The sequence below is a fragment of the Coenobita brevimanus genome, chromosome 22, assembly GCF_032717465.1.
Source record: "Coenobita brevimanus isolate Jiangsu-jjx chromosome 22, ASM3271746v2, whole genome shotgun sequence".
NCBI classification, from domain to species: Eukaryota; Metazoa; Arthropoda; class Malacostraca; order Decapoda; family Coenobitidae; genus Coenobita; species Coenobita brevimanus.
The window spans coordinates 43,813,334-43,835,142 of NC_136975.1; the positions used below are offsets into that span (position 1 = coordinate 43,813,334).

At 43.0% G+C, this 21,809-nt stretch overlaps 1 protein-coding gene across 1 annotated transcript in view; it reads left to right on the forward strand.

Moving 5' to 3' along the window:
* The first annotated feature begins 5,607 nt into the window (after nucleotides 1–5,607).
* Nucleotides 5,608–21,809, forward strand: part of sau (Golgi phosphoprotein 3 homolog sauron) — a 36,935-nt gene continuing 20,733 nt past the window's right edge. Inside the window, exons 1-2 of the mRNA XM_080266807.1 lie at nucleotides 5,608–5,859; nucleotides 19,240–19,371. Of these exons, the coding sequence (XP_080122933.1) occupies nucleotides 5,668–5,859; nucleotides 19,240–19,371 (324 nt within the window). The 5' untranslated portion in view covers nucleotides 5,608–5,667. The remainder of the gene's footprint in view (nucleotides 5,860–19,239; nucleotides 19,372–21,809) is intronic.

Genomic DNA, 21,809 nt, shown 5'->3' on the forward strand with positions numbered 1-21,809 from the left:
TGGGTTGTTGGATGGTATTATGTTGCTTATTTGCTAACCTGTAGTAGATCCCTAACCCCTTTCAACTCAACTGATGGCCAAATGTGGTCAAGTATGAGGTTCCAGTTGCCTAGTAACCAAGGAGATTCATTCCCACCTCACAACCAAGGCTCATTATAATTCATCCAGCCACAAATTAGGCAAGTATTCATGTTATATGATTTGTCCAGCTCCGACAGGTAAAAACTAACCGACTATAGAACGCTGTGTTTGGGTGCTTTGCCTTGTGGGTCACCCTTAGCATCTCGGCGAAGATTTGGGTTCTCCAGGCTCGTTAGTAATTGGAAAATGATGTAGTACTTCACATAAAACGCGCCAAGCCTGACAGATTAGCCCCCATACGGTATGCTTGCAACGATAACACTGGGCTGAGTGATGGCGCTGGGGAGAGACCACCGAGAGATTGACTGGTGCGTAGTGAGCAGCGGAAACCACTGAGGGAAAGTCGATGTCAGGTGCTCATCCGGAGAAAAGTGGCTTCGTTCATAAGTGTAAAGATAAATGATAATAAAAAGTTATAATATAATAATAATAATAATAATAATAATAATAATCATGATGATAATGATGATGATGTAGAGCTAGCTACTTTCTCGTGACTACGCTGATTGGCAAACCTTTTCTTTTCTTAGTATAGTAAATTCTTTACTACACTGAGTGGTAGTCCCGTAACCAAATAAACGCATACACCGAATAGGTTGCATTGCAAGCTTCTTAGGTCGTCTTCCCTAGCGAGTTATTGTGCTTATTGCGCCTCACTAATGTTTTGTACGTTATTTATAATACCTAAATATATATAAAGGTTGCCTCAGTGATATACAACAGGATTTTGAGACATGATGTGCAATATAAATCGCAGCTGAAGACGTGTTGCGAAGTCTGCAAAAAACACTTGTAATTTGCCCCTAAGTAGTGTGACCCCTAGCCGCACCACTCCCAGTGGGACAATAAAATGAAGATCATTAGGTAGATTGATAGATAGACATAGATAGATAGATACATACATAGATAGACGGACAGACTACATTTTTACTAATAGTTGTGGCTTATTTAGTTTTAATGCAGATAATACTAAGCTAATTAAGTCAGCTGAGAATGAGCATGAGAGTCTGAAAGTGTTAAAAATAGTACCGTCAACCTTCTTAGGGTCGGGACAACGCTTGAATTCTTTTCCAACTGAAGCCAGTCGATTTCATTTAGCTGAAAGTGTGTCATAAGAGCCTGAGTGTTAATCTGTGGTGCATTTCTTAAGAATTATCAAGTCCCCTTCATATACTTTAATGACAAGTACAGATGATATAAACATGAAAGCCATTAAATGGAGATCACTTTAAAATGTTTCACTGTCTTTCAAAATGTACGGAAATGCAAACTTACGATATTTGGGGTCTGTGCGATGGTATATGCAAACTTGAATACACAAACACAGCCATTACAACATTTCGACTTCCACGTGCATGATTCTTACAGACCCCTACGCTATTGGCCGTCACTATCCCTACTTGAAGGCCGTGTTCTGCGGTGGACCTTTATGAGATGATTCGAATACACATACAGAGACAGTTTTACATTTTGGGAGAAAATAGGTCAAAGGTCAAGGTCAAGGTAGAGGAAATTGAAAAGGGTTTGAGGACCATTAGAGGGACAAGCATTTTAAATTTTGGCCGAAAAAGATCAGAGGTCAAGGTCTAGGTCAAAATCTCGAAAAAAACATGATATTAACAATTATCCATATCCCACGAATGAAAGAAGCTAAAGACATGGGACCAAGATTTTCATATTACTTACAGAATGTGCTTTCATTTTTTACTACAATCTTGGTGCAAGACCTTGAGCGTTTTTCAAGAGGTCATGATCAAAACCGACCTAGTTTGACCTTGAACTTTACCTCCTCGTGGAGGTATGCTTGCTCCTGAGTTCTTGTTCCCACTCCACGGAGTGAGCTAGGCACGGCTTTTCTCCATCGTGGAGCAAGAGCAGGTTCTAATAAAACGGATTTTCCGGCAACCGTGGAGTTTCGGGAGAGTGAGAATGCGAACTTTTGCTTAGTGGTAGACTTCTGTAGGACCAGCAGGTTGAGATACGGTGAGACCCAGAAGACCGCACCCCCCCCCCCGCGGCCTGCGAGGGTTTCTGTTATAGTATCGGTATGTTCGACCATTTTTTTTTTTTTTACTAGGAAAAAAAAATGAATAGAGATAGTACTCCACCGGGACCCGATTTTAGACAGGACAAAATCTTCGAGGGGCGTCCGACGTGGGGATCCACCCCCCCGGGGTCTCGGTCAATGCCGGTATGCATGGCCATTTTTTCTTACCTAGATTTTTTTTTTTTTTTTCACAGTTGTAGATCACCACTTACATTAAGCTCTGGGGAGGGTGTGGGGGAGGGGAGGGGGAGCTTTCAGCAGGGAGCAGCGCCAGTTTTTGTTACAAAATTTTGCACAATGATAGATCTCCGCTTGGACCTGGTCTTACAGGATAAGACTCTCAGGGCCCCTCCCCCACGAGAGAACAGGGGGCAGGGTGGCCCAGTGGTAGAGCTCTTGACTCGAGATCGCAAGGTCGAAAGTTTGCGACCCGCCCGAACAGCTGGTTTGCCGGGAGAGATAGCGCTCGCTCGTCACCTAGTAGGACTATATGATCTTTTAAGGTCTAGCCAGGGAATTAATTCCCTTCCCCACGAGAGAACAGCTATCCTCCGAAAATCCTGGGCAACGTTGGTAGGCATGTGACCTACAGCCATTTTAGGGACACCAAATTTTGCACGATGGCAGCGCCATCCAGACCCTCCGCCACGGGAGGGGGGAAACGGCCCCAAGGGGTCTTCTATTGTAAAGTGAGTCTGTATGTGTATAGTCTTGCTGCCCTTGTTGTGATAGTTTTGGAGCAGACTCAAAAGATCGTTCATTCTGTATTTTGAAGTGTGAATAGTGTTATGCTGGATGTTTTTAGACTGACTTCTCGTTCTAAAGACACCAGCGACTGAGCAGGGTCCTCTTTCTAGACCGGAAATAGAACGCTTACAAAGGAACAGGGCATAAAAACTTGGCAAGACAGCTTAACACATTCCCTTAATCCAAATTTCTAACAATATACATAATGTGGTACACTGAATGTGGATCGGGTATAGTGACTGGTTAGTTAATATTGGTACATTACATCACATAGGCACAGTGCTTACACCTGAGTTATTACACAAGAGAATATCACATAGGTATGGTGACACTGTTCATATACTTTGTCCTGTGGACTTTGGGAGGTACACTGGTCTCTTTGCACTTGGGTATTGCCACACACTAGTATATTACTCTGGTTCCGAGGTGCTCAGGTACTAACACAGCACTCTGAGTGGACTGGGGTAGAGACACTTTACAGGTGGTGTTCCTGTCTCACTGTTTCTATAACACATACAGTCACTGTCACTAATGAGTCTCTAACACGACACTAGGGTCTTGTTGCATCGTCACTGGGCTGCTGGAGTCTGGGCTCATCTGAGGTGGTGCCCGGGGGTTGGAGGGAGCCCTACTGGTGAGCCCTCCTGCAGAAGGCACAGGACAGCTCTCAGGGGTGTCATGGCCCAGGTGCATTTCTGGTCTGGGGTGCAGGGAGCCCCTTTCCTGTCAGGGCCTCGACCTGGTGAGGGGCCCTCGGGGCTGGGATCAAACAGTGTCAGGAGTTGGCCTGCCGCTTCTTGCTCCTGGCGGAGGGCTGGCAGTGAGTGGGGCCGGAGCGGTCCCGCCCTGGGGTCCGAGGGCTGGCCCAGGGAGGCCTGGGACTGCAGTTGCCTCTAGGTTGGGGCACCATCAGGGGTTGACTGCGGCACCTCACCCGCAGTGCATCCGTCAGGATCCGGTGTCGTCCAGGGGCAGGTTGGAGGGTGTGAACCCTGCCTTCAGCGACAGGACCTCGCCACCACTCCTGGAATGGCAACACCTCTGGGGAACCACGCCTGGAGGGAGAGACAGAAGGGCGTCTCGTGCAGCTGCAGGGTGGAGAGTGGGCCGTGCAAGGGACCTTCTCCTCCTGGAGAACCCTCGGGACTGTGGACGAAGGGCGTACAGTGGCCGTCATCGCGGTTCCACAGTCCCTTGGGCTAGCAGCAGAAGGATGTACAGTGGCCATTCCTTCCCTGGCGTGTATAGTGGCCGTCGCCATGGGGCTGCTCCTGAAGGAGGAAGAGGCAGATGAGGGACGTACAGTGGCCATTCCCTCCCCAGCATGTACAGTGGCCGTCGCCGCGGGTCTGCCTGCCCAACAGGAAGTAGCTGAGGGACGTATAGTGGCCGTTCCCTCCCCGGTACGTCCTGTGGTCGTTACCGCAGTGCTACTCCCATAGGAGGAGGAGGAGGTGGATGAAGGACGTACAGTGGCCGTTCCCTCTCCGACACGTACAGTGGCCGTCGTCGCGGTTCCACTTCTCCTGCCTTTGCCTGTCGGTGTGCATACAGTGGCCGTCACACCGAGGCGGGCTCCAGATGTGGCTGCAGCAAAAGGGCGTACAGTGGCCGTCTCTTCCCCAGTACGTACAGTGGCGGTTACCGCGGAGCTGCAGGGGGAAACAGCAGAAGGGCGTACAGTGGCCGTCCCTTCCCCGGTACGTACAGTGGCCGTTACCGCAGTGCTGCCTGGGACTGTATCTGGAGCAGTCCCATCCCGATCCTGACGAGGGATGGTCCGGCTGAGAAGTAGTCTCGCATCCCTGCGACGTCGTGGTTGGGCAGGTTGAGGGGAAGAGGGACACAAGTTCGGGGCGCACCTCAGCCCGTCTCGCGCTGACCCGGCGTCACACTTGCCTGGCTCTCTGTGGTGTCCTCCTAGGGTGGAGGTGGGGCTGCGGCTCCGTAGTGGGGTAGGGGGGATCTGGCAGCGGGAGCGCGCATTTCAAGTAGCTTTACTGCATGATTGCGTCCATGCTCCTCGTTTCAGAATACACATTTTCTTTACACATATCATGATGCTGCACACGACGAATCATTGTCTATCACTCTTCCTTATCGCTCATTGCGGTAATATTAATTCCTTCTGATGATTTTCACTTTTCATTTTCTACGACCTCCGAATATTTAAACTTTGAATAACCTCTCTTATTTCATTACAGCTTCTGTGAAAAGAATGTATATAAGTCCTGTATACTGAAATTATCAGATAAGCTTAGATAAGCAATGTAGGTCCGTGATCCGCAGATGACGCAAAGAAAAATTTCTGTCATAGATATTTGGATATCATTTATATGGTGATATATATTTTTTCTTCATAAAAGTAAAATTCCATCAATCATTAAGGAATTTCCCGTTATTTTATCTTGCGACAATGCAATATCAAAGAAAACGCATAAAATGTATCCGTTTTCTGTTATCGCAAACGCCTACTTTTTGCACAATTAAATGCATTACAACATAACAATAATTTTCTACATAACCCAACAAATTCTACCCATATCAATTGTGATATAAACCTCAAAAAATGGCGCAGAATAAAAAGAACCAATGTAAAAATAAGGAAGAGCGAGGCGAGCATGCGTTAGTGTTTTTTTTTAGTGTTTACTGTGTTGTCTATGAGTGTTGAGGTGGCACCTGATGCCTCTCGTATTTCTCGATAATTTTGGGATTAATGGAAGCCTGACAAGATGAATCGACCAGACGGGCTTATCCAACGCAGAAACGTTCAGAGAGACACACTTGATAAGAATAACAAAAGCGACAGTGATGAGGAAAAGCGAAAAGAGGAAGGGGATGATGATTTGGACGATGGAGACTCGAAGGAAACGAGACTCACTTTGATGGAAGAAGTGCTCTTGTTGGGCCTCAAAGATAAGGAGGTGAGTTCTGGACTGCCCTTACTGACTGTATGTACAAATTGAATGAGGGGTTAGGTTGGATTGGAGGATAGATTAGGGTTAAATTGGTAAATGTTGGCACCTTGGCCCGGGGTTATTGTACCGACGTGGCCGATTCACCTGTCAAGAATTAGGACACATGCAGTTAAGGAAATCATTCTAATTGCTTGAGATGTAGGAGCACTTGTTCACCTATCATCAGACTGACTGCCATAAAATTTTCTACCGTGGTGATATGTTACATAGAGCAAAAAAGTTTGGAAGAGGGAAAGTGTTTACTTAAGGTCTGTTTATTATTGCTCTCAGAATAAAGGATAATTTTTGCTTTTGTACAATCACAGAATTTCTGGTATATAATTGAGTTATCCAGTGTTATGCTGCGAGTTTTGGGTGATTTTGACTATCATTTTTGTTAGACATCACTTACTATTATAAATGCTCACCACAGTTTGGTCAGTTTGCAGTTTTGGACACTCATGCATCTCAGTTTGTATTTATTTTTTTCTTTATATTGAATTAAGGGGATCTTCTATTATGTTTATCACAATGTTTTGCTTAGCTGTCACTTAACTGTAGTAAATAATGGGGGACTTCCAGCTTTTAGCTTCATCCATTCTTGTATCTTTGTTAATCTGAGCTAATATTTGTTAACCATACCAGACCTAACTTAACCTAATTTTAATGTAGAGATGATACTGGATGGAGCTAATGGCGTGTTTTTGCGAGGCCCAGGCTTGAGCCTACTTTGAGCCAAATGTCTGTTCCTGTTTTTGTGGTGCACAGGTTGAAGCTGGACATGAGCTGTGCTTTTGCCATACCTAAGCCAAGCTGAGCCACCCCTGAAGTTGGCTTGAGCCAGCTTGAGGCCAGAAATTTGACGTCATATGCAAACAAAGATGGCATCCTGTGTTGTAAGTGCCGTTCTCATGTATTTTTTTTAATGCTCCATGAGTACCATATGGGGCTTGGGCTGATTGATGATGACCTACACACATGCTAGAAGTCATTGTGGATGCACATTGAACCGCTTTACGTACCTAGTACTTGTTGCCATTAAGGTCAACAATGCAGTGACCTGGTTCATGTATGCCTCGACAAAGGAGGACACTAGAATCGCTGACTCTCGAGTCTTTGCAGGAATAAGCGGAAGAGTTCCCTTATGCAAGGAAAAACTATTGCTTAGCTCTGACTCACCTCTTTCTGCTGTGGTGTTTTCAGTCGTCATCTGATCAGGGTGTTTGTTTACGTTGATCAGTCAGAGGCTATTAGGAGAGTGATTTGCGGGGCCACTTTGCTGTAAGCCAAGCCTCAGGTCTTGCAAAAATGTGCTGTAGGTTAAGAACTGAAGAATCTCCCTCCCTCTTGTTTACTAAGTACCTTACCGGTACTGATAAAGTATTGTGACAAATAGGTCAGAGAAGGGATAGTGTTTACAAAACCCTAACACCAGATTCCTAAGAAATAGTAATGTGAATCAGTTTGTTGTCTTTGAGAGAAATAAGTCACTGAATGTACAGTAAGGCTGGATGAGGAGGAAATGGAAAACGTGAGTTTGTTTAAGTAGGCTACTTGGATATTGTGATGAGTAAGGATGAAAGTTTAGAAGCTGAAGTGCTTGAAAGGGTACAACAGGGAAGAAATGTTGCTGGTTCTTTGAAAGCTGTGATAAGGAACAGGAAAGTGAGCATGAAAGTAAAAAAGCCACTGCATGACAGTACTGTGACACCAGTCCTAACATATGGAAGTGAAGCTTGGACCTTGTTGGAAGGACACAAGTCAAGAGTGAGAGCAATGGAAATGAGTTGTCTGAGAGGAGCATGTGGAGTTACATGGAGAGACAGATTGGCAAATGAGGAAGTGAAGGAGCATTGTTGTGTGGATGTGGATGTGATAGAAAACATTAGGAGAAATACATTGGGGTGGTTTGGCCATGTGGAGTCGATTGAGACCGAGAGACTGGAGAGGAGAGTGTATGCAAGTGAAGTAGAGGGAGGGGGAGGCCGAGGATGAGATGGAGGAATGGAGTGGAGAGGTATATGAGAAAGGAGGGTGTGAGCTGGGAGCAAGGCAGTGAAGTGGCATTGGACATGGCGACATGGAGGCGATCTATTTGTGGCCACCCCTTACAGGATCGAGGCGTCTGGCAATAGATAGGTTGTTGCATGCTTCTAAGTCAACTTTCTTCTGTGATGTTTCTTCGCAAATTAAAGTTAAGATATTATAGGGTCTGTTGTGCGCCTGTGTGGGCATTTGCTTAAGTTTGTTCCATTAAAAGCGATGTGTTTTTGTTTCTTGGTGGTGCATTGTTGTCATAGGCAATATGCTTTTGTTTTTGATGGTGCATTATGGTTCTTATTCAGCCAACTAGGGGTTGTTGTGTGTTTTCAGATTTGAAATCAGTCAAGATGGACTCTGCTGATGACCTAGGATAAGGTTGGAATTTGGTCTCGGTTAGGCTTGAATGATATGGGTCTAGGTTAGGTTATGGCATTTGGGTAGGTTAATGCCATAAATCGCTTAAAGTTAATTTGTTTCTATTTATTTTCACCCAAAAAAAAAAAAAAAACTAGGATGGAGTTAATGTTTACAAAGCCTTAAAAAGTGATCATGTGGTCAATGAGTTCCAAATGATAACAGGGAACGTGGAACCAAGAGACGAGCTTTATAGGCAGGGAAGATACAGCTTTGGGAAAGCAAACTTTACAGGATTGAGAAAATTTTTTGAAAATGCAGATTGGAGAAAATTCAGAGAAACGAGAGGTACAGAGGAAGTGGGATATTTTTCTAGACCTTTATAATTCGGGAGCGGAAAAATTTGTGCCAAGAGTAAGAAAACAGGAAAAAGGAGTGGTTTAATAGAAAGTGTATAATAGCTGAAAAAGAGAGAAACACGGCGTGGAACAATTGGAGAAAGAGAGGTAACAACAGAACAAAGGAAGAATATAAAAGAACTAGAAATGAATACGTAAAGAGGAAGAAAGGAATTTTGAAAAAGGTATAATAGAAAAATGTAAGGATGAACCCAAACTGTTTTATAGATTTGTCAATGGTAAACTGAAACAAAAGGAAGGAATCACCAAACTGAAAGTAGAAGGAGAGGTCAATAAAGATGTGGCAATGCAAGCAGAAAAAATGAATGTTTTCTATCAGTTTTCACTAATGAAAAAGAGTTTGTGGAAGGGGAGGGAGTGACTAGAAATGTAGTGATAAAAGATATAAAAGTGGAAGTACAGGAGGTGTATAAATTACTGGAAACTCAAGATGTAAGGAAAGCCCCAGGACCAGATGGAATCTCTAATTGGGTACTGAAGGAATGCAAAGAACAACTGGCAGATAAGATTCACTGTTTAATTGTGTTCTCTGGAAGAGGGGAAAGTGCCCCAAGAATGTAAGAGGGCAAATGTGGTACCAATTTATAAGGAAGGAAACAGGGAAGAACCCCTGAATTATAGACCAGTGTCTCTAACCAGCATGGTCGCTAAATTGTGCGAGAGAATTCTGAAAGATAGATGGATAAAATATCTGGAAGAGATTAATATTTTGGCTGATAGTCAGTTTGGATTCAGAGGTGGAAGGTCATATGTTTCCAACTTGTTGAGCTTTTACTCAAGAGCGATTGATGTGCTACAGGAGAGAGATCGTTGGGTGGATTGTGTGTACTGTATTTAGATTTGGAGAAGGCCTTCGACAAAGTACCCCATAAGAGACTAATGTGGAAACTAGAGCATATAGGAGAACTGAAGGGGAACCTCCTGGAATGGATGAGAGACTTTTTGAGAGACAGACAGATGAGGACAGTAATAAAGGATAGGATGTCTAGATGGAGAGAAGTAACAAGTGGAGTCCCACAGGGCTCAGTGTTGGCACCAGTAATGTTCCTGATTTATGTAAATGATATAGTAGATGGAGTGAACAGTAAGGCAAGTCTGTTTGCTGATGATGCAAAGATCTTGAGGAAGGTTGAGGTTGAGGAGGATTGTAAAATGCTGCAAGAGGATCTGGATAGGATACACGATTGGAGTCGGATATGGGAAATGAAATTCAATGCAGAGAAATGAATAATATTGGAAATGGGTAAAAGTACCAAGAGGCCATCACTGAATTATTTGATGGGTACTGAACCAGTCACAAAAGCGAGAGAAGAGAAAGATTTGGGAGCGCTGGTCCAGGACAGTTTGTCATCTGAAAAACATATTAACAAGACAGTTAGAGAGACGTATAAACTCTTGACTAACATAAGAGTACCGTAGCTTGTCATCATATGGATGAGGAGGAGATGAAAAAATTTATAGTGGCCATGATCCGCCCCAGGTTAGAATATGCAACAGTAGTGTGGTCCCCACACAAAAAGAAAGATATAAACAAGATTGAGAGAATACAAAGAACAGCAACCAAAATGATCCCCAGTCTTGCAGATCTGTTGTAGAGAGAGAGGCTGGAAAAGCTGGATTTGCATTCCTTAGAGGAAAGGAGAAAGAGAGGCGACATGATTGCAGTGTTCAGGACCATGATGGGAGGAGATAAAATTGACAAAGAAGATCTGTTTTTATGGGATAAGAGAGTAACAAGAGGACACAGAATGAAACTGAAGAAGCCAAGCTACTTGAAGGATATCAAGAAATATAGTTTTCCTTATTGATGTATAGACCTGTGGTATGGCCTGGACAAAGAGATCGTCCGGTCAAAAAACTTAAACGAGTTTAAAGCTAAATTTGACTTACTGAGAAACAGAGACAGGACCCCACGAGCGTAGCTCATTTCATGTATATCACAATTAGGTAAATACATTAAAAAACCCACATTGTCACTTCCCCCCCCCCACCCCCACCCTCAGGAAGAAATGTCACAGAAGAAAGTTGACTTACTGTGCAACAATTTAATTCACACACATTTCTTAGGAATTTAGTGTTATGGTGTTTTAAACATTTATACAGAGAAGACCCCCAATATTGTTGGATTGTTACACAGCTAAAAATAATGAAGGAGTGTAACTACCAGAAACTGCTGTAATTCGCCCATCACTAAACTCTTCTTTTCCCATCGAAATTTCTGTTCAAGTAATTCTGTGTGCCTGTATGTCAAAATATGTCAGAAAAATAAGCTTACAATGCAGTATAGCTTGACTTAATCTAGACCTGCCCAGGGCATTCTTCTGTCCTCTCCATCTTGGAACTAAATAATTTCACCCACGTGCACCATACTGCTCTGAGATTGGTTGAAATTTCACCTGTCACCTGCAGTTGGTTGAATCTTGTAACCTATTAAATAGTGGAAGTACAGTACTGTACAGTCATCTCTCAATTATCCGTTGTTGCAGTATCTGGTGCATTTTGTTCGGCTCAGTTAAAGCAGTATCCGGCGAAATTAGGCATTATCTGGCTTAAGCGGTACGCTGCATTTTTTGGGAAGTGACGTGTATCCAGCTCAGACAGGGGACCCAGTTGGCATGTGGGCAGACCCCACAACACACCAACCATTCACAGTGCATTGTGGGCACAGCCCAACCGACATGCCAAGCCTGCCGTCGCTCTCTCATACTCTGTTGTGGATGCCATATAATGAGGATGTATCTTGTGGGTTGTCCATTTGTTACCCATGTGGTGGCAACCCCCTAGTGCTGTGACAGCCTGTGGTCCCTCATACTGGAGTAATCTTTGTGGGAGCCATTCACAACTAGACCATGTTGGATTAAGTGCACTGTACTGCATAGTGCACTACTCTACCCTCCATCGATGGCAACAGTAGGTGAGTACAGTATGATTATATTATGTATGGTACTGTACTGTGTTACTGTACAGTATGTATCAATACTGTATTATATTTTATTCTTGACTTTAATCTTTTACACGTGGGTAATATTGTTGGAAAGTTTTTAGGATAGAGGGTTGAGGCAGATAACTTAGGGTAATGACACATTATCCGGCTGAATGCCTTTTAGGGGTACCGATGCAGTATCTGGCGTTTCGCATTATATGGCTTGGGGATTGGCTGAATTACACCGTATAATTGAGAGATTACTGTATATGTAAGAAAAGTTTGTCAGTTGGGTCTTCTTTGTAGACTGCATAGCCAACATTCCCAAGATTCCATGGTTGTATGAAAGTAAAATACTGTACAGTACAGGTGGTCCCTGCATTACGAATGATTGACTTTTGAATTTTCGACTTAACGATGGTGTACTTCCAGTACAGTATTCAATAAATTACATGAGATATTCAACACTTTATTACAAAATAGGCCTTGTGTTAATAATTTTGCCTAACTGCAGGCTAATGTAAGTGTTCTAAACACATTTAGTAGGCTTGGCTAGGCTATGATTTTCAGTTGGTTAGGTGTATTAAATGCATTTTCGAATTATGATAATTTCCACTTTTGATCAGTTTCTCGGAATGTAACCCGATCGTAAGTTGGGGACCACCTGTAGTACAGCTTATTTACCAAAATAAGGACTATGAGGTCTGTCCAAAAAGAAACCAAACTTGCATCAGCAAGCTGGTGTAGTGCGATCACAATGGGAGGGTTGTACACTAGCAACTTTAGCTTTAATCTAACACTAGCTGCATCACACCACCTCACATAGTCATTGAGGCACACGCGCTTGAGTGAATATGTGTTTAGTGGACTTGGCGAATTTCCTTCTGTCTCTTCATTCGTCTGAAATCGGTGTCCTTTCCGGGTGGAATTCAACTTTGGGAACAAAAGAAGTCCGCAGAGGCTAGATCTGGAGAATAGGGTGGCAAGGGGATGATAGTCATCTTGTGTTTTGCCAAAAAGTCATGATTAAGGAGTGATGCATTAGCAGGTACATTGTCATGGTGCAGCATGCAGGTTTTGTTTGTCCATGCTTCAGGCCTCTTCCTCTGTCATGAGTTTGTTCCACATGCTCAGACAGTCAGTAAAGAGTTTTACTGTGACATCCTGAAGTGTTTGAGGGAGGTAGTGCAAAGGAAGAGGCCTGAGGCATGTACAAACAAAACTTGGATGCAGCACTGTGACAATGCAGCATCTCAGGCATCGCTCCTGATCCGCGACTTTTTGGCAAACTGCAAGTCGACTATCATCCCCAAACAGCCCTACTCTTTGGATTTGTTCTATTCAGACTCCCCTTCCACCCCCCCCCCTAGTTGAAATACACCCTGAAAGATAGCTGAATTCAGACAATAAAAGAGATTTTAGAAAATTTGCCTAGTGCACTAAACACACATTCACTCAAGTGCATGTACCTTAATGACTAAGTAACATGGCATGATGCAGCTAGTGTTAGATTAAAGCTCAAAGTTGCCACTTCACAGCACTCTCATTGCGATCACGGCATGCTGGCCAGTAGGTGCATTACTTATAAAGTTTTGTTTCTTTTTGGAAGAACTCATATATACTTCACCATAGTTTGGCTGCTAGTGTAGAAGTAGTAGTAGTAGTTGTTCCCTAGGCAGTCTGGCTGAGCAGTCCTGAGTCCCCAAGGAAAGCCATGCCCGAAACCGGGCTTTCCCACAGAGCTCTCAAGGAGTGTATGTTATGTTGTTGGCGTAGGCGATTGTGTGCAATGCAGTCTTCCATAATGTGCTTAATAGTATGGGATGCTGTGCTGCATTCTGGACATGCATCAGTGACAGAGTCATTCACCCTCTTCTGGTAACTTAAGAGGGCTAGATGATGCCCACATCTCAGCCTGGCCAGGTGGACCCTGTCCTCACAAGGGAGATAGGATTTGGAGGGGTGGATATCAGGAGGCCGTGCATGCAGCCGTGTGTTGTCTTTCAGTGACTCAGGGCTCTTGCTAACTGCTGGTGGTTGCGAGCCATTTGGCTCCTATGGTTTCAGATTTACCAGCCAAATAAATTTATGGTAGCCAAACTGACTACGAGACGAAATATTTTACAAGCAATAAATGTATTTATTTACACACTGTGATTATTAGGATCATATGATGAGGTTTTAAGCATTCACAGTGGCGACAAGGAAGAGTTAATAATCGATCACAACGTGCTTTTTTGCTCATTTAAGTCAGATTTACTTATGTTGTTTCCTGGGTTTTGAAGTGGATGTATTTTCTTCTCGCCAAAAGACGACTTACATGTAAAATTTGTTCACCGAAGGGAAAAAATACTCGCATTTGCGAGCTGTGGCTTGCCAAACAAGAGCCCTGTGACTGAATGGAGCGACGAGTGATTTGAGTATGGACATGCTTCTGCAAGCTGATCTGAGGCGGGCAAGGGAGGAGAGATGATGGTATTTGTGTATGGTATCGTGTGCTGGGTGTTGTTTTGATGTTCCTTGGTGTGTGTGGGTGTGCTGCCATGTAGTGTAGTGGATGTTGTGGGTTTGTGGAGGTTGTTGCAAGAATTTGGGTGCCTCTTATGTCTAGGTGATCCTTGACTTTGAGGACTTTGGTTTCTTGATGTACCAGTATGTGGTCTGTGGGTGTAGTAGCTGTGCAGCCTGTGATTATTTTTAGGGCCTTGTTCTGTATGGTCTGTAGAGTGTTGTAGTGTGTTTTAGTGAGGTTAGGAGCCCAAGCAGGGCCTGCATAATTCATCACTGAGTGTATATATTGTTTGTATACTGTGGTGGTGGTTTCTTTGTTGTGTCCAAATGTTGTGTGGGCAAGTGACCTCAAGGCATTTAGTCTTGGTGTTATTTTATTTTTAATGTTTGTGATGTGTTGTTTAAATGACATTGATGTATTGTATGTTACACCAAGGATTTTGTGTGTGTGTGTGTGTGTGTGTGTGTGTGTTTAGTAGAAGAGTGTTGTTTATGGTGAGGTGTGGAATGTGACTGTTCTGCTGTCCAGTTTGTGAGAAGGGTTACTGTAGATTTGGCTGGAGCTATTTTGAGCCTGTTTGTGGTGAACCATTCGTGTAGTGTGTTGAGGTAAGGTTTGGGGGATGTGAGCAGCTGTGTTTGCATTTTGGTGTGTACATGTGAGTGTTATGTCATCTGCATAGGAAGCTATGTGTATCTGTGGTGTGTCGGGTGTGGGTATGTCGTTCATTTACAGTATAGGTTAAAGAGTGTAGCCTATGGGACAAAACAGATCCATGGGGGACACCATTTGTGAAGTTTCTGATGTTCAAATACTGACCGGCAAATGTTACATATTTTGTTTGTGAGGTTGAGGCGGGGGATGGCATCAAAAGCTTTGCTAATGTCTAGTGTGACTAGGAGTGTTTTGTGTTGTGGCCTAGCTGAATTCATGCCATCAAAAACTCTCTATGTAAGGTCTGTAAGGAGAGTGTTTGTAGAGTGTAGTGGCCTGAAGCCATGTTGTTATTGGGCTAGGGGGGTGTGAGGTGTAACTAGTTGTAGTGTTAGTCATTCAATGACTTTAGAAGGGTTGCAGAGGAGTGTGATGGGGCAGTGTGAGGAAGGTAACGTGTGGTCTTTGTTGGGTTTAGGGATAGTAATGATAATGCCATGCTTCCAGATGTTGGGTATTGTGTTGTGTGAGTAGCTGTAGTTTGGTATGTTGGTGAGTGCTTGTATGCCTTGTGGTCCGAAGTGTTTAAGGTGAATGTTGCTTTTGTTGTCTGGTCCACAGGCAGATGAGTGCTTAAGGTTGTTGATGATGTGCTTTGTCTGGTTGTAAGTGAAAGGTGTGTAGTATGGGTCTGTAGGGAACTGTTTCTTACGTGGGATGATACGTTGGTCGTCGCAGTGGGGGTTTAGATGGCTGACGTGTGAAAAGTGATTGATGAGAGTGTTTGCTTGTCGTTTGTTTGAGGGTATGATGTCTGTTGTTGTGATGGCAGCGTGTGATCGTGTAACGTTGCAGATGGAAAGTGTGATGCTATTTAGTGTTTTGTAGAGTTTGCTGATGTTTGTTTTGTGGCCAGGTGTTTGGAGGTAATTTTTCCAGTTTGATGTTTGCTGCTCTGATATTTTGTTGTTTATTTGAGTGTTGAGTTCTTGTATTTGTTGTACGGTGTCTTGTGTATGGGGTGTTGGGGAGTGTTGTAGTGTGTCTCATTGACTGATGAGGCCTTTAATTTCTGGTTTGAAGTTGGGGTTATGTCTCTTTCTGTTGCCTCTAGGGATGTGTCTTTTGTTTGCATTTTGTATAATTGTACTGAAAGTGTACACAGGGGTCTTGATGTTTGTGATGGGTGTACTGTTTAATGTTTCGAAGTGTTGTTCTGTTTCAATTGTGAAGGCCTCCCAGTTGGCTGTCTTATAATTAGTGTATGTGTCTATGGCCAGCTGGGGTGATTCTGGTTTGCTAGTGTAGAAATGTGTGCTTCGTAGAATTTTTGTGGTTTTTAGGTCATGTGCTCACTTTTGGAATTTGAGAAAGGATGTCTTAGTTGCATTCCGTTTTTCAGATTTTTCTGGATTAATTTTTGTCCCATCAGGGAATATGTTGTTTGATTTTAGCAGATCTGTGGCATTCATTATGACTAAACTCATAATTAAGTGCATTGCAAGACCATTTAAAAGAGAGGGACGTGAGCTGATTGTGTTGGGAAAAAAACTTTGATGTAAACCTTTGTTGCACTTAGACCATTAATCCTAAAACACCCACTTTCACAGAGTAGCATCGAAATGGCAGGGGACAGGGCGACATGGAGGTGATTTGTTTGTGGCCACCCCTTATGGGATTAGGGGATCTGGCTGTCAATAGATATAATCTTGTGGCTACTCCCCAACCCCTGACACAATTCAAACTCATTCTGCCCATTTAGTTGTCACCCTGGCCCATTTTTTAACTTCCATGACACTTTCATTCTTGCAGGGTATTTTGAAATGCACCTTCACTGCATTCAAACCAGTGATCCTACTGCACCTATTTTCACAGGGTACAATATATCAATACTGTAATGCCTCAGCCCCACCACACATCAAATTCACAGCCCACTTCACCCATTCTTATACTCACCATGCCTATCTCCCCCGGTCCCCAGTTTCATGATGCAGTACTGCCCACACAGTTGACAGATGTGCTTGCTGTACTCAGCGATCAGTCCCTGTAGAATCAGTACGGTAGTTAGCATGATTCCTGAAACAGGAGTTGAATTTTTATGGAGTTTAATTTTTTGGCCAAAGTACTGTATAGCAAAGTCCAGCCTTCCACTTAAAAACAAAGTACAACATATCAGCAGTTTCACACTGAAGAACAAGTTTTCGGCATCCAAAAACTTGTGGTAATTATTCAAGGACACAGATACGTTCGTGATGATATGGCATCAAACTTTTGTCACATTAAGAGCAGAGGGTGGGGACTGGTCTACTTAATAGTAAGTATGTAAAAAGGAATGGCGTAGTTTCTAGAAGATATAAACGAATCTGAGAGTCGATACAAAAATATGGTATTTATAATCTAGCTTTCCCTGATGTAGAATGAGCAAAATACCTAGGTACCATATACGTAATGTTGACATTCTTTCCAGTTGCAACGTAGCCAACCTGGTTATTGCTGTTACAGTGTTAAAAGAGAAAATGCACTGGGGAAGACAAGCTAAATACTTACTCTTATTACTAGCAGAAATAGTGATAAGAAAAGTTGAAAGAAAATGAGAGCCAAAATTAAACATCAAGGGTTGACAGAAAGTGTCTTAAGTGTAGTGCAGGACCCAAGCCACAACAGTGAACTTATATTGTATATTGTTGTAAACAAATAATGTCATGAAGTGTGTGTAAATGCTCTCAACATTGCTGTCTAACCACTGAAATGAGATTATTTGTGTGTGTAAATGCTCTCAACATTGCTGTCTAACCACTGAAATGAGATTATTTGCTGCAGCTATCTGATGACAGTACACTGTGTTTTTAGTGGTTACTGTGACAGTTCTGGAACAGAAAATAATCCATTTATGCATCTTTGATCTACTTTGAATATTTTACTTATGATAAAAAGCTTTTGTTGTAGAACCATTAATGGTTTCTTATCTTTAGAAATCGTTTGGGGAGATAAAGAAAAAAAAAAAAAAACAGATACCAGATTGTTATGTTGAACGAATGGATAAACACACGGAGAGAGTGTGAGATGTGTCTATGCAGTATATATGGTACGGTATGTCTTATTTTCATTGAGTGTCATCTTGCGGTTAGGACTGATTTATGCTGTCTGTTGACATTCTTTTTACCTGGCATATATGTGCATCCTTAAAGTAAGAGACCTGGAAAATTTTGCTATTTTTTATTTATTTATTTTATTATTATTATTATTATTTTTATTTTTTTATTATTTTTTTTTTTTTTATACTTCCACTGAGGTTCCAGGTACATTACAGCATGGGAGTGGCACATGCTTGCTTTTGTGTTGTTCTTGCTGTGGGTTCTTATTTTGTAACAAATTGTGGAGTAGGTTGATTAGGAGATAGTTTGTAGGCAGTAAAGTATCACAAATGGAGCTAATACCAAAGTTACTTAGTTGAATAGCATAACCAACAGTTTGAGAGGAATTTTGGTGAAAGAGTTAGTGTGGGCTGTAATGGCTTGAAGGAGAAAAACTTAGGCAGAGACAGGACCCAGGATTGATTCGATATCTTGCCTGTGACGGCTTCCGCAGGTATTCCTGAGGATGGCATCACAGGCGAAACGTTTAATAAATCCTTGGTCCTGTCTGTTCAAATGGTGTTTCTCCTTTGAGAGTAATTTTATTAAATTTATAGGGATTACCATCATCCACTCACTTGATGTAGTGCTGCCTACTTCTTCCTTAGTCTTTATCATTCTTTTTCTGTGCCTGCCCTCCTCTCATCTTATTTCTCCCATCTTTCCTGTCACTTCTTATTGCTTTTCTTTCCTTTACAAGTGGCTTTACATTGAGTGACAAGCCAAATGGTTTCCCGTAAGCCAAGAAATCATTTACAACGCTGGGTGGTAACCATATAACCAAACCATACGTGCTCCCTACGTGTCAACAAGTGGGTTGGTGGAGGGTTAGTGCCCCTCTCCGTAAAACGAGTAACTCAAAGTCAAACGGCCACCCCTTACGGGATTATGGCATCTGGCAATAGATAGATAGATAGATCTGACTTGTATATGGCCAGTGCACATCTGATGGGAGGAGGTGTGGTGGCTCAGCGGTTAGCATACCAGTACTCATTTCATGATGTGTGTGCCCTTAGTCTAAAATTCATTACCTTATGGTAGCCTTTATGGACATTGATAGTGGGTGCTGATAGTATGTCATCTTATACCGATATGCTTGCATAGCTACTGTATGTTCACGCTGTCACTTCTGCTCATGACTTGTACTGTATATAGATTGACACAAACATAAACATTGCCATTACAGTACGGTACCTCAAACTTTCTCGTGCTTACATCACTAGCCCAACATACACCCCTTTTCCATTCATTCTGAATGCAAAATGTATGTATGTAAGTATGTGATGTTGAAATTTGATCTTTTGGCAGGGATACACCAGCTTCTGGAATGATTGCATATCCTCAGGACTGCGTGGGTGCATTCTCATTGAATTAGCGCTGAGGGGCAGAGTGGAACTGGAAAAGGCTGGGCTTCGACGCAAATCACTGCTCAACCGTAAGGTGAGAGTCAGCAGGAGAATATGATAGCTAATGCACTGTGTAATACCAGAGCAGCACAGTTGTATCCTATTGTCTTTCACATTATTTATAAAGGCTCCAACATGCTTGCATGTGTCAGCCTTGGTCACCTGATGGCAGCTTTTCACGTTGCTTGATCTCTGGCAGCCTCGCTGTTTAGGCCCTTAACCCTTAGGTCGCACTATGGCCTCGTCCCAGGTCTTTTTCCTGTCATAAAAAATTGCCAAACCTCTATTGACTCTTACCTGTCCCTTCTGCCTGCCAGTCAGCATGGCTGAGAGGGAAGGAAGAATGGAGAGGGGATGAGCAGTGGTGGCAGGGACCTTACATACAGTGTATGATAGGAGAGGCAGTAATACTTTTTGTCATTTATCATTGTGTTTCAGGGTTTGTATTATGATAAATCTTTTATGGATTGTAGCTTAGCACAGGAATTCCTCATTTAGGATACAGTGGACTGCCAAGTCTGGGAAACTAACTACAAACAGCCTAACAGTTAAGTTTTGTTTGGCATAGGATTTAAAAGCTAGACTGAAGCTGGAGCTAGCTCTGTGGCTAGAGTGAGGAGTGGTTGGAAGAAATTCAGGGAGTTGTTGCCTTTCCTGACATTGAGAGGGCTCTCCCTCCATGCTTAGGGATCTGTGTAGGCAGCATGTATTAGGAGTGTAATTCTATATGGTAGTGAGACCTTTAAGGAAAGGGGATATTCACAGGCTCAGATGTACAGAAATGACAATGATTATGTGGATGTGCAGTGCGTCCCTGAGTGTGAAGCTTGGGGAGGCTAGGTTTATGATGGAAGAGTTGAGGGGGTAGGATGGGACTGTAGTGTATTGGTGTTGTAATAAGGAGAGGTAGATTGAGATGGTTTGGGCATGTGGAGAGGATGAGGGATGATACAGGTATACCCCAGTTTAACGATGCATTTGGCATCGTTAGGTGGGGTATTGTATATCAGGGTAGTTTTAACATGTAAAGTAATGGGATGCATTTTTCAGCCAAGTCCAAAACCCATCCAAATGAGCCCAAAAACAAGTTTAAAGCTAATCTAAATGGCCTAACATCTGTGCAGCATGTGATGTGGTGTGTGGAAGGAAGAGAAGGCGGAGGGGGGTGCAAGGAACAGCGTGGTGGACTGAAGAGGTGAAACAGGCTGTGGCACAAAAGAAGAAAGCATACAATGAATGGGTGAGAAGTAGGGGCGTGGAAGAAGTTGAGAGGCGGAAGAGAGAGTTATATGTGGAAAGGAAGAGAGAGGTGAAAAGATTAGTAAGAGAGAGTAAGAAGAGAGTGGATGAGGAATTTGGAAGGAATTTGAGTGTAAAGTGGAGGGACTGTAAGAAAATGTTCTGGAGAGAAGTGAAAAGAGTAAGACAGGGTGGAAGTGAAGTTAGCAGGGGAGTGAAAGATAAAAATGGTAGATTACTAGTGGAGAAGGGAGAAAAAGTGAGCAGATGGAGAGAACACTTTAAGGAATTGTTGAACGTAGAGGATGGAAGTAATGCGAATATAAGTGGCTGGGGAATGGCTGGGAGGAGGAGGGAGGTGAGAAGACAGGAAGAAATCAGTAGGATAGAAGTTGTGGAAGCAATGAAGAAAGTTAAATCGGGGAAAGCCCCAGGAATTGATGGAGTGTGTGGTGAAATGCTGAAGCATGGGGGAGAGATAGTAGTAGAATGGATGTGGAAGATGTGCAGATTGGCCTGGGAGGAAGGTAGAGTCCCGGAGGATTGGAAGTCAGGTATAATTATTCCCTTGTACAAAGGAAAAGGGGAAAAAGAAGTGTGTGGTAATCATAGGGGCATTTGTCTTCTTAATATAATAGGAAAAGTGTATGGTAGGATACTTATAGACAGAGTTAGAGAAAGAACAGAGAAATTAGTTGGAGAAGAACAGGGAGGCTTTAGGAAGGGAAGAGGTTGTGTAGATCAGATATTCATTCTTAGATCATTAGTGGAAAAGTTTCTAGAGAAGGGAAAGAAGTTGTATGCGGCTTTCATGGATTTGGAGAAAGCATATGACAGGGTGGATAGACAAGGATTGTGGAAAGTGTTAAGAATATATGGAGTAGATGGGAAGTTGTTGAATGCTGTGAAGAGTATGTACGATGGTGCGAAGGCTGCAGTGCGTGTGGATGGTGAACTAAGTGAATTTTTCTCTTTGAAAGTTGGTTTGAAACAGGGATGTGTCATGTCTCCATGGTTGTTCAATCTGTACATGGATGGGGTAATAAAAGAGGTACAAGGTAGGGTAGTAGATGTTGGAGTGGCCCTGGTGAGAGAGGATAGTGTTTGGAAACTCCCTGTACTGTTGTTTGCAGATGATACTGTGTTGTTGAGTGAAGACGAAGGGGAGCTGCAAGGCTTGGTGGATGAGTTTGAGAGAGTGTGTAAGAAACGGAACCTAAAGGTGAATGTAGG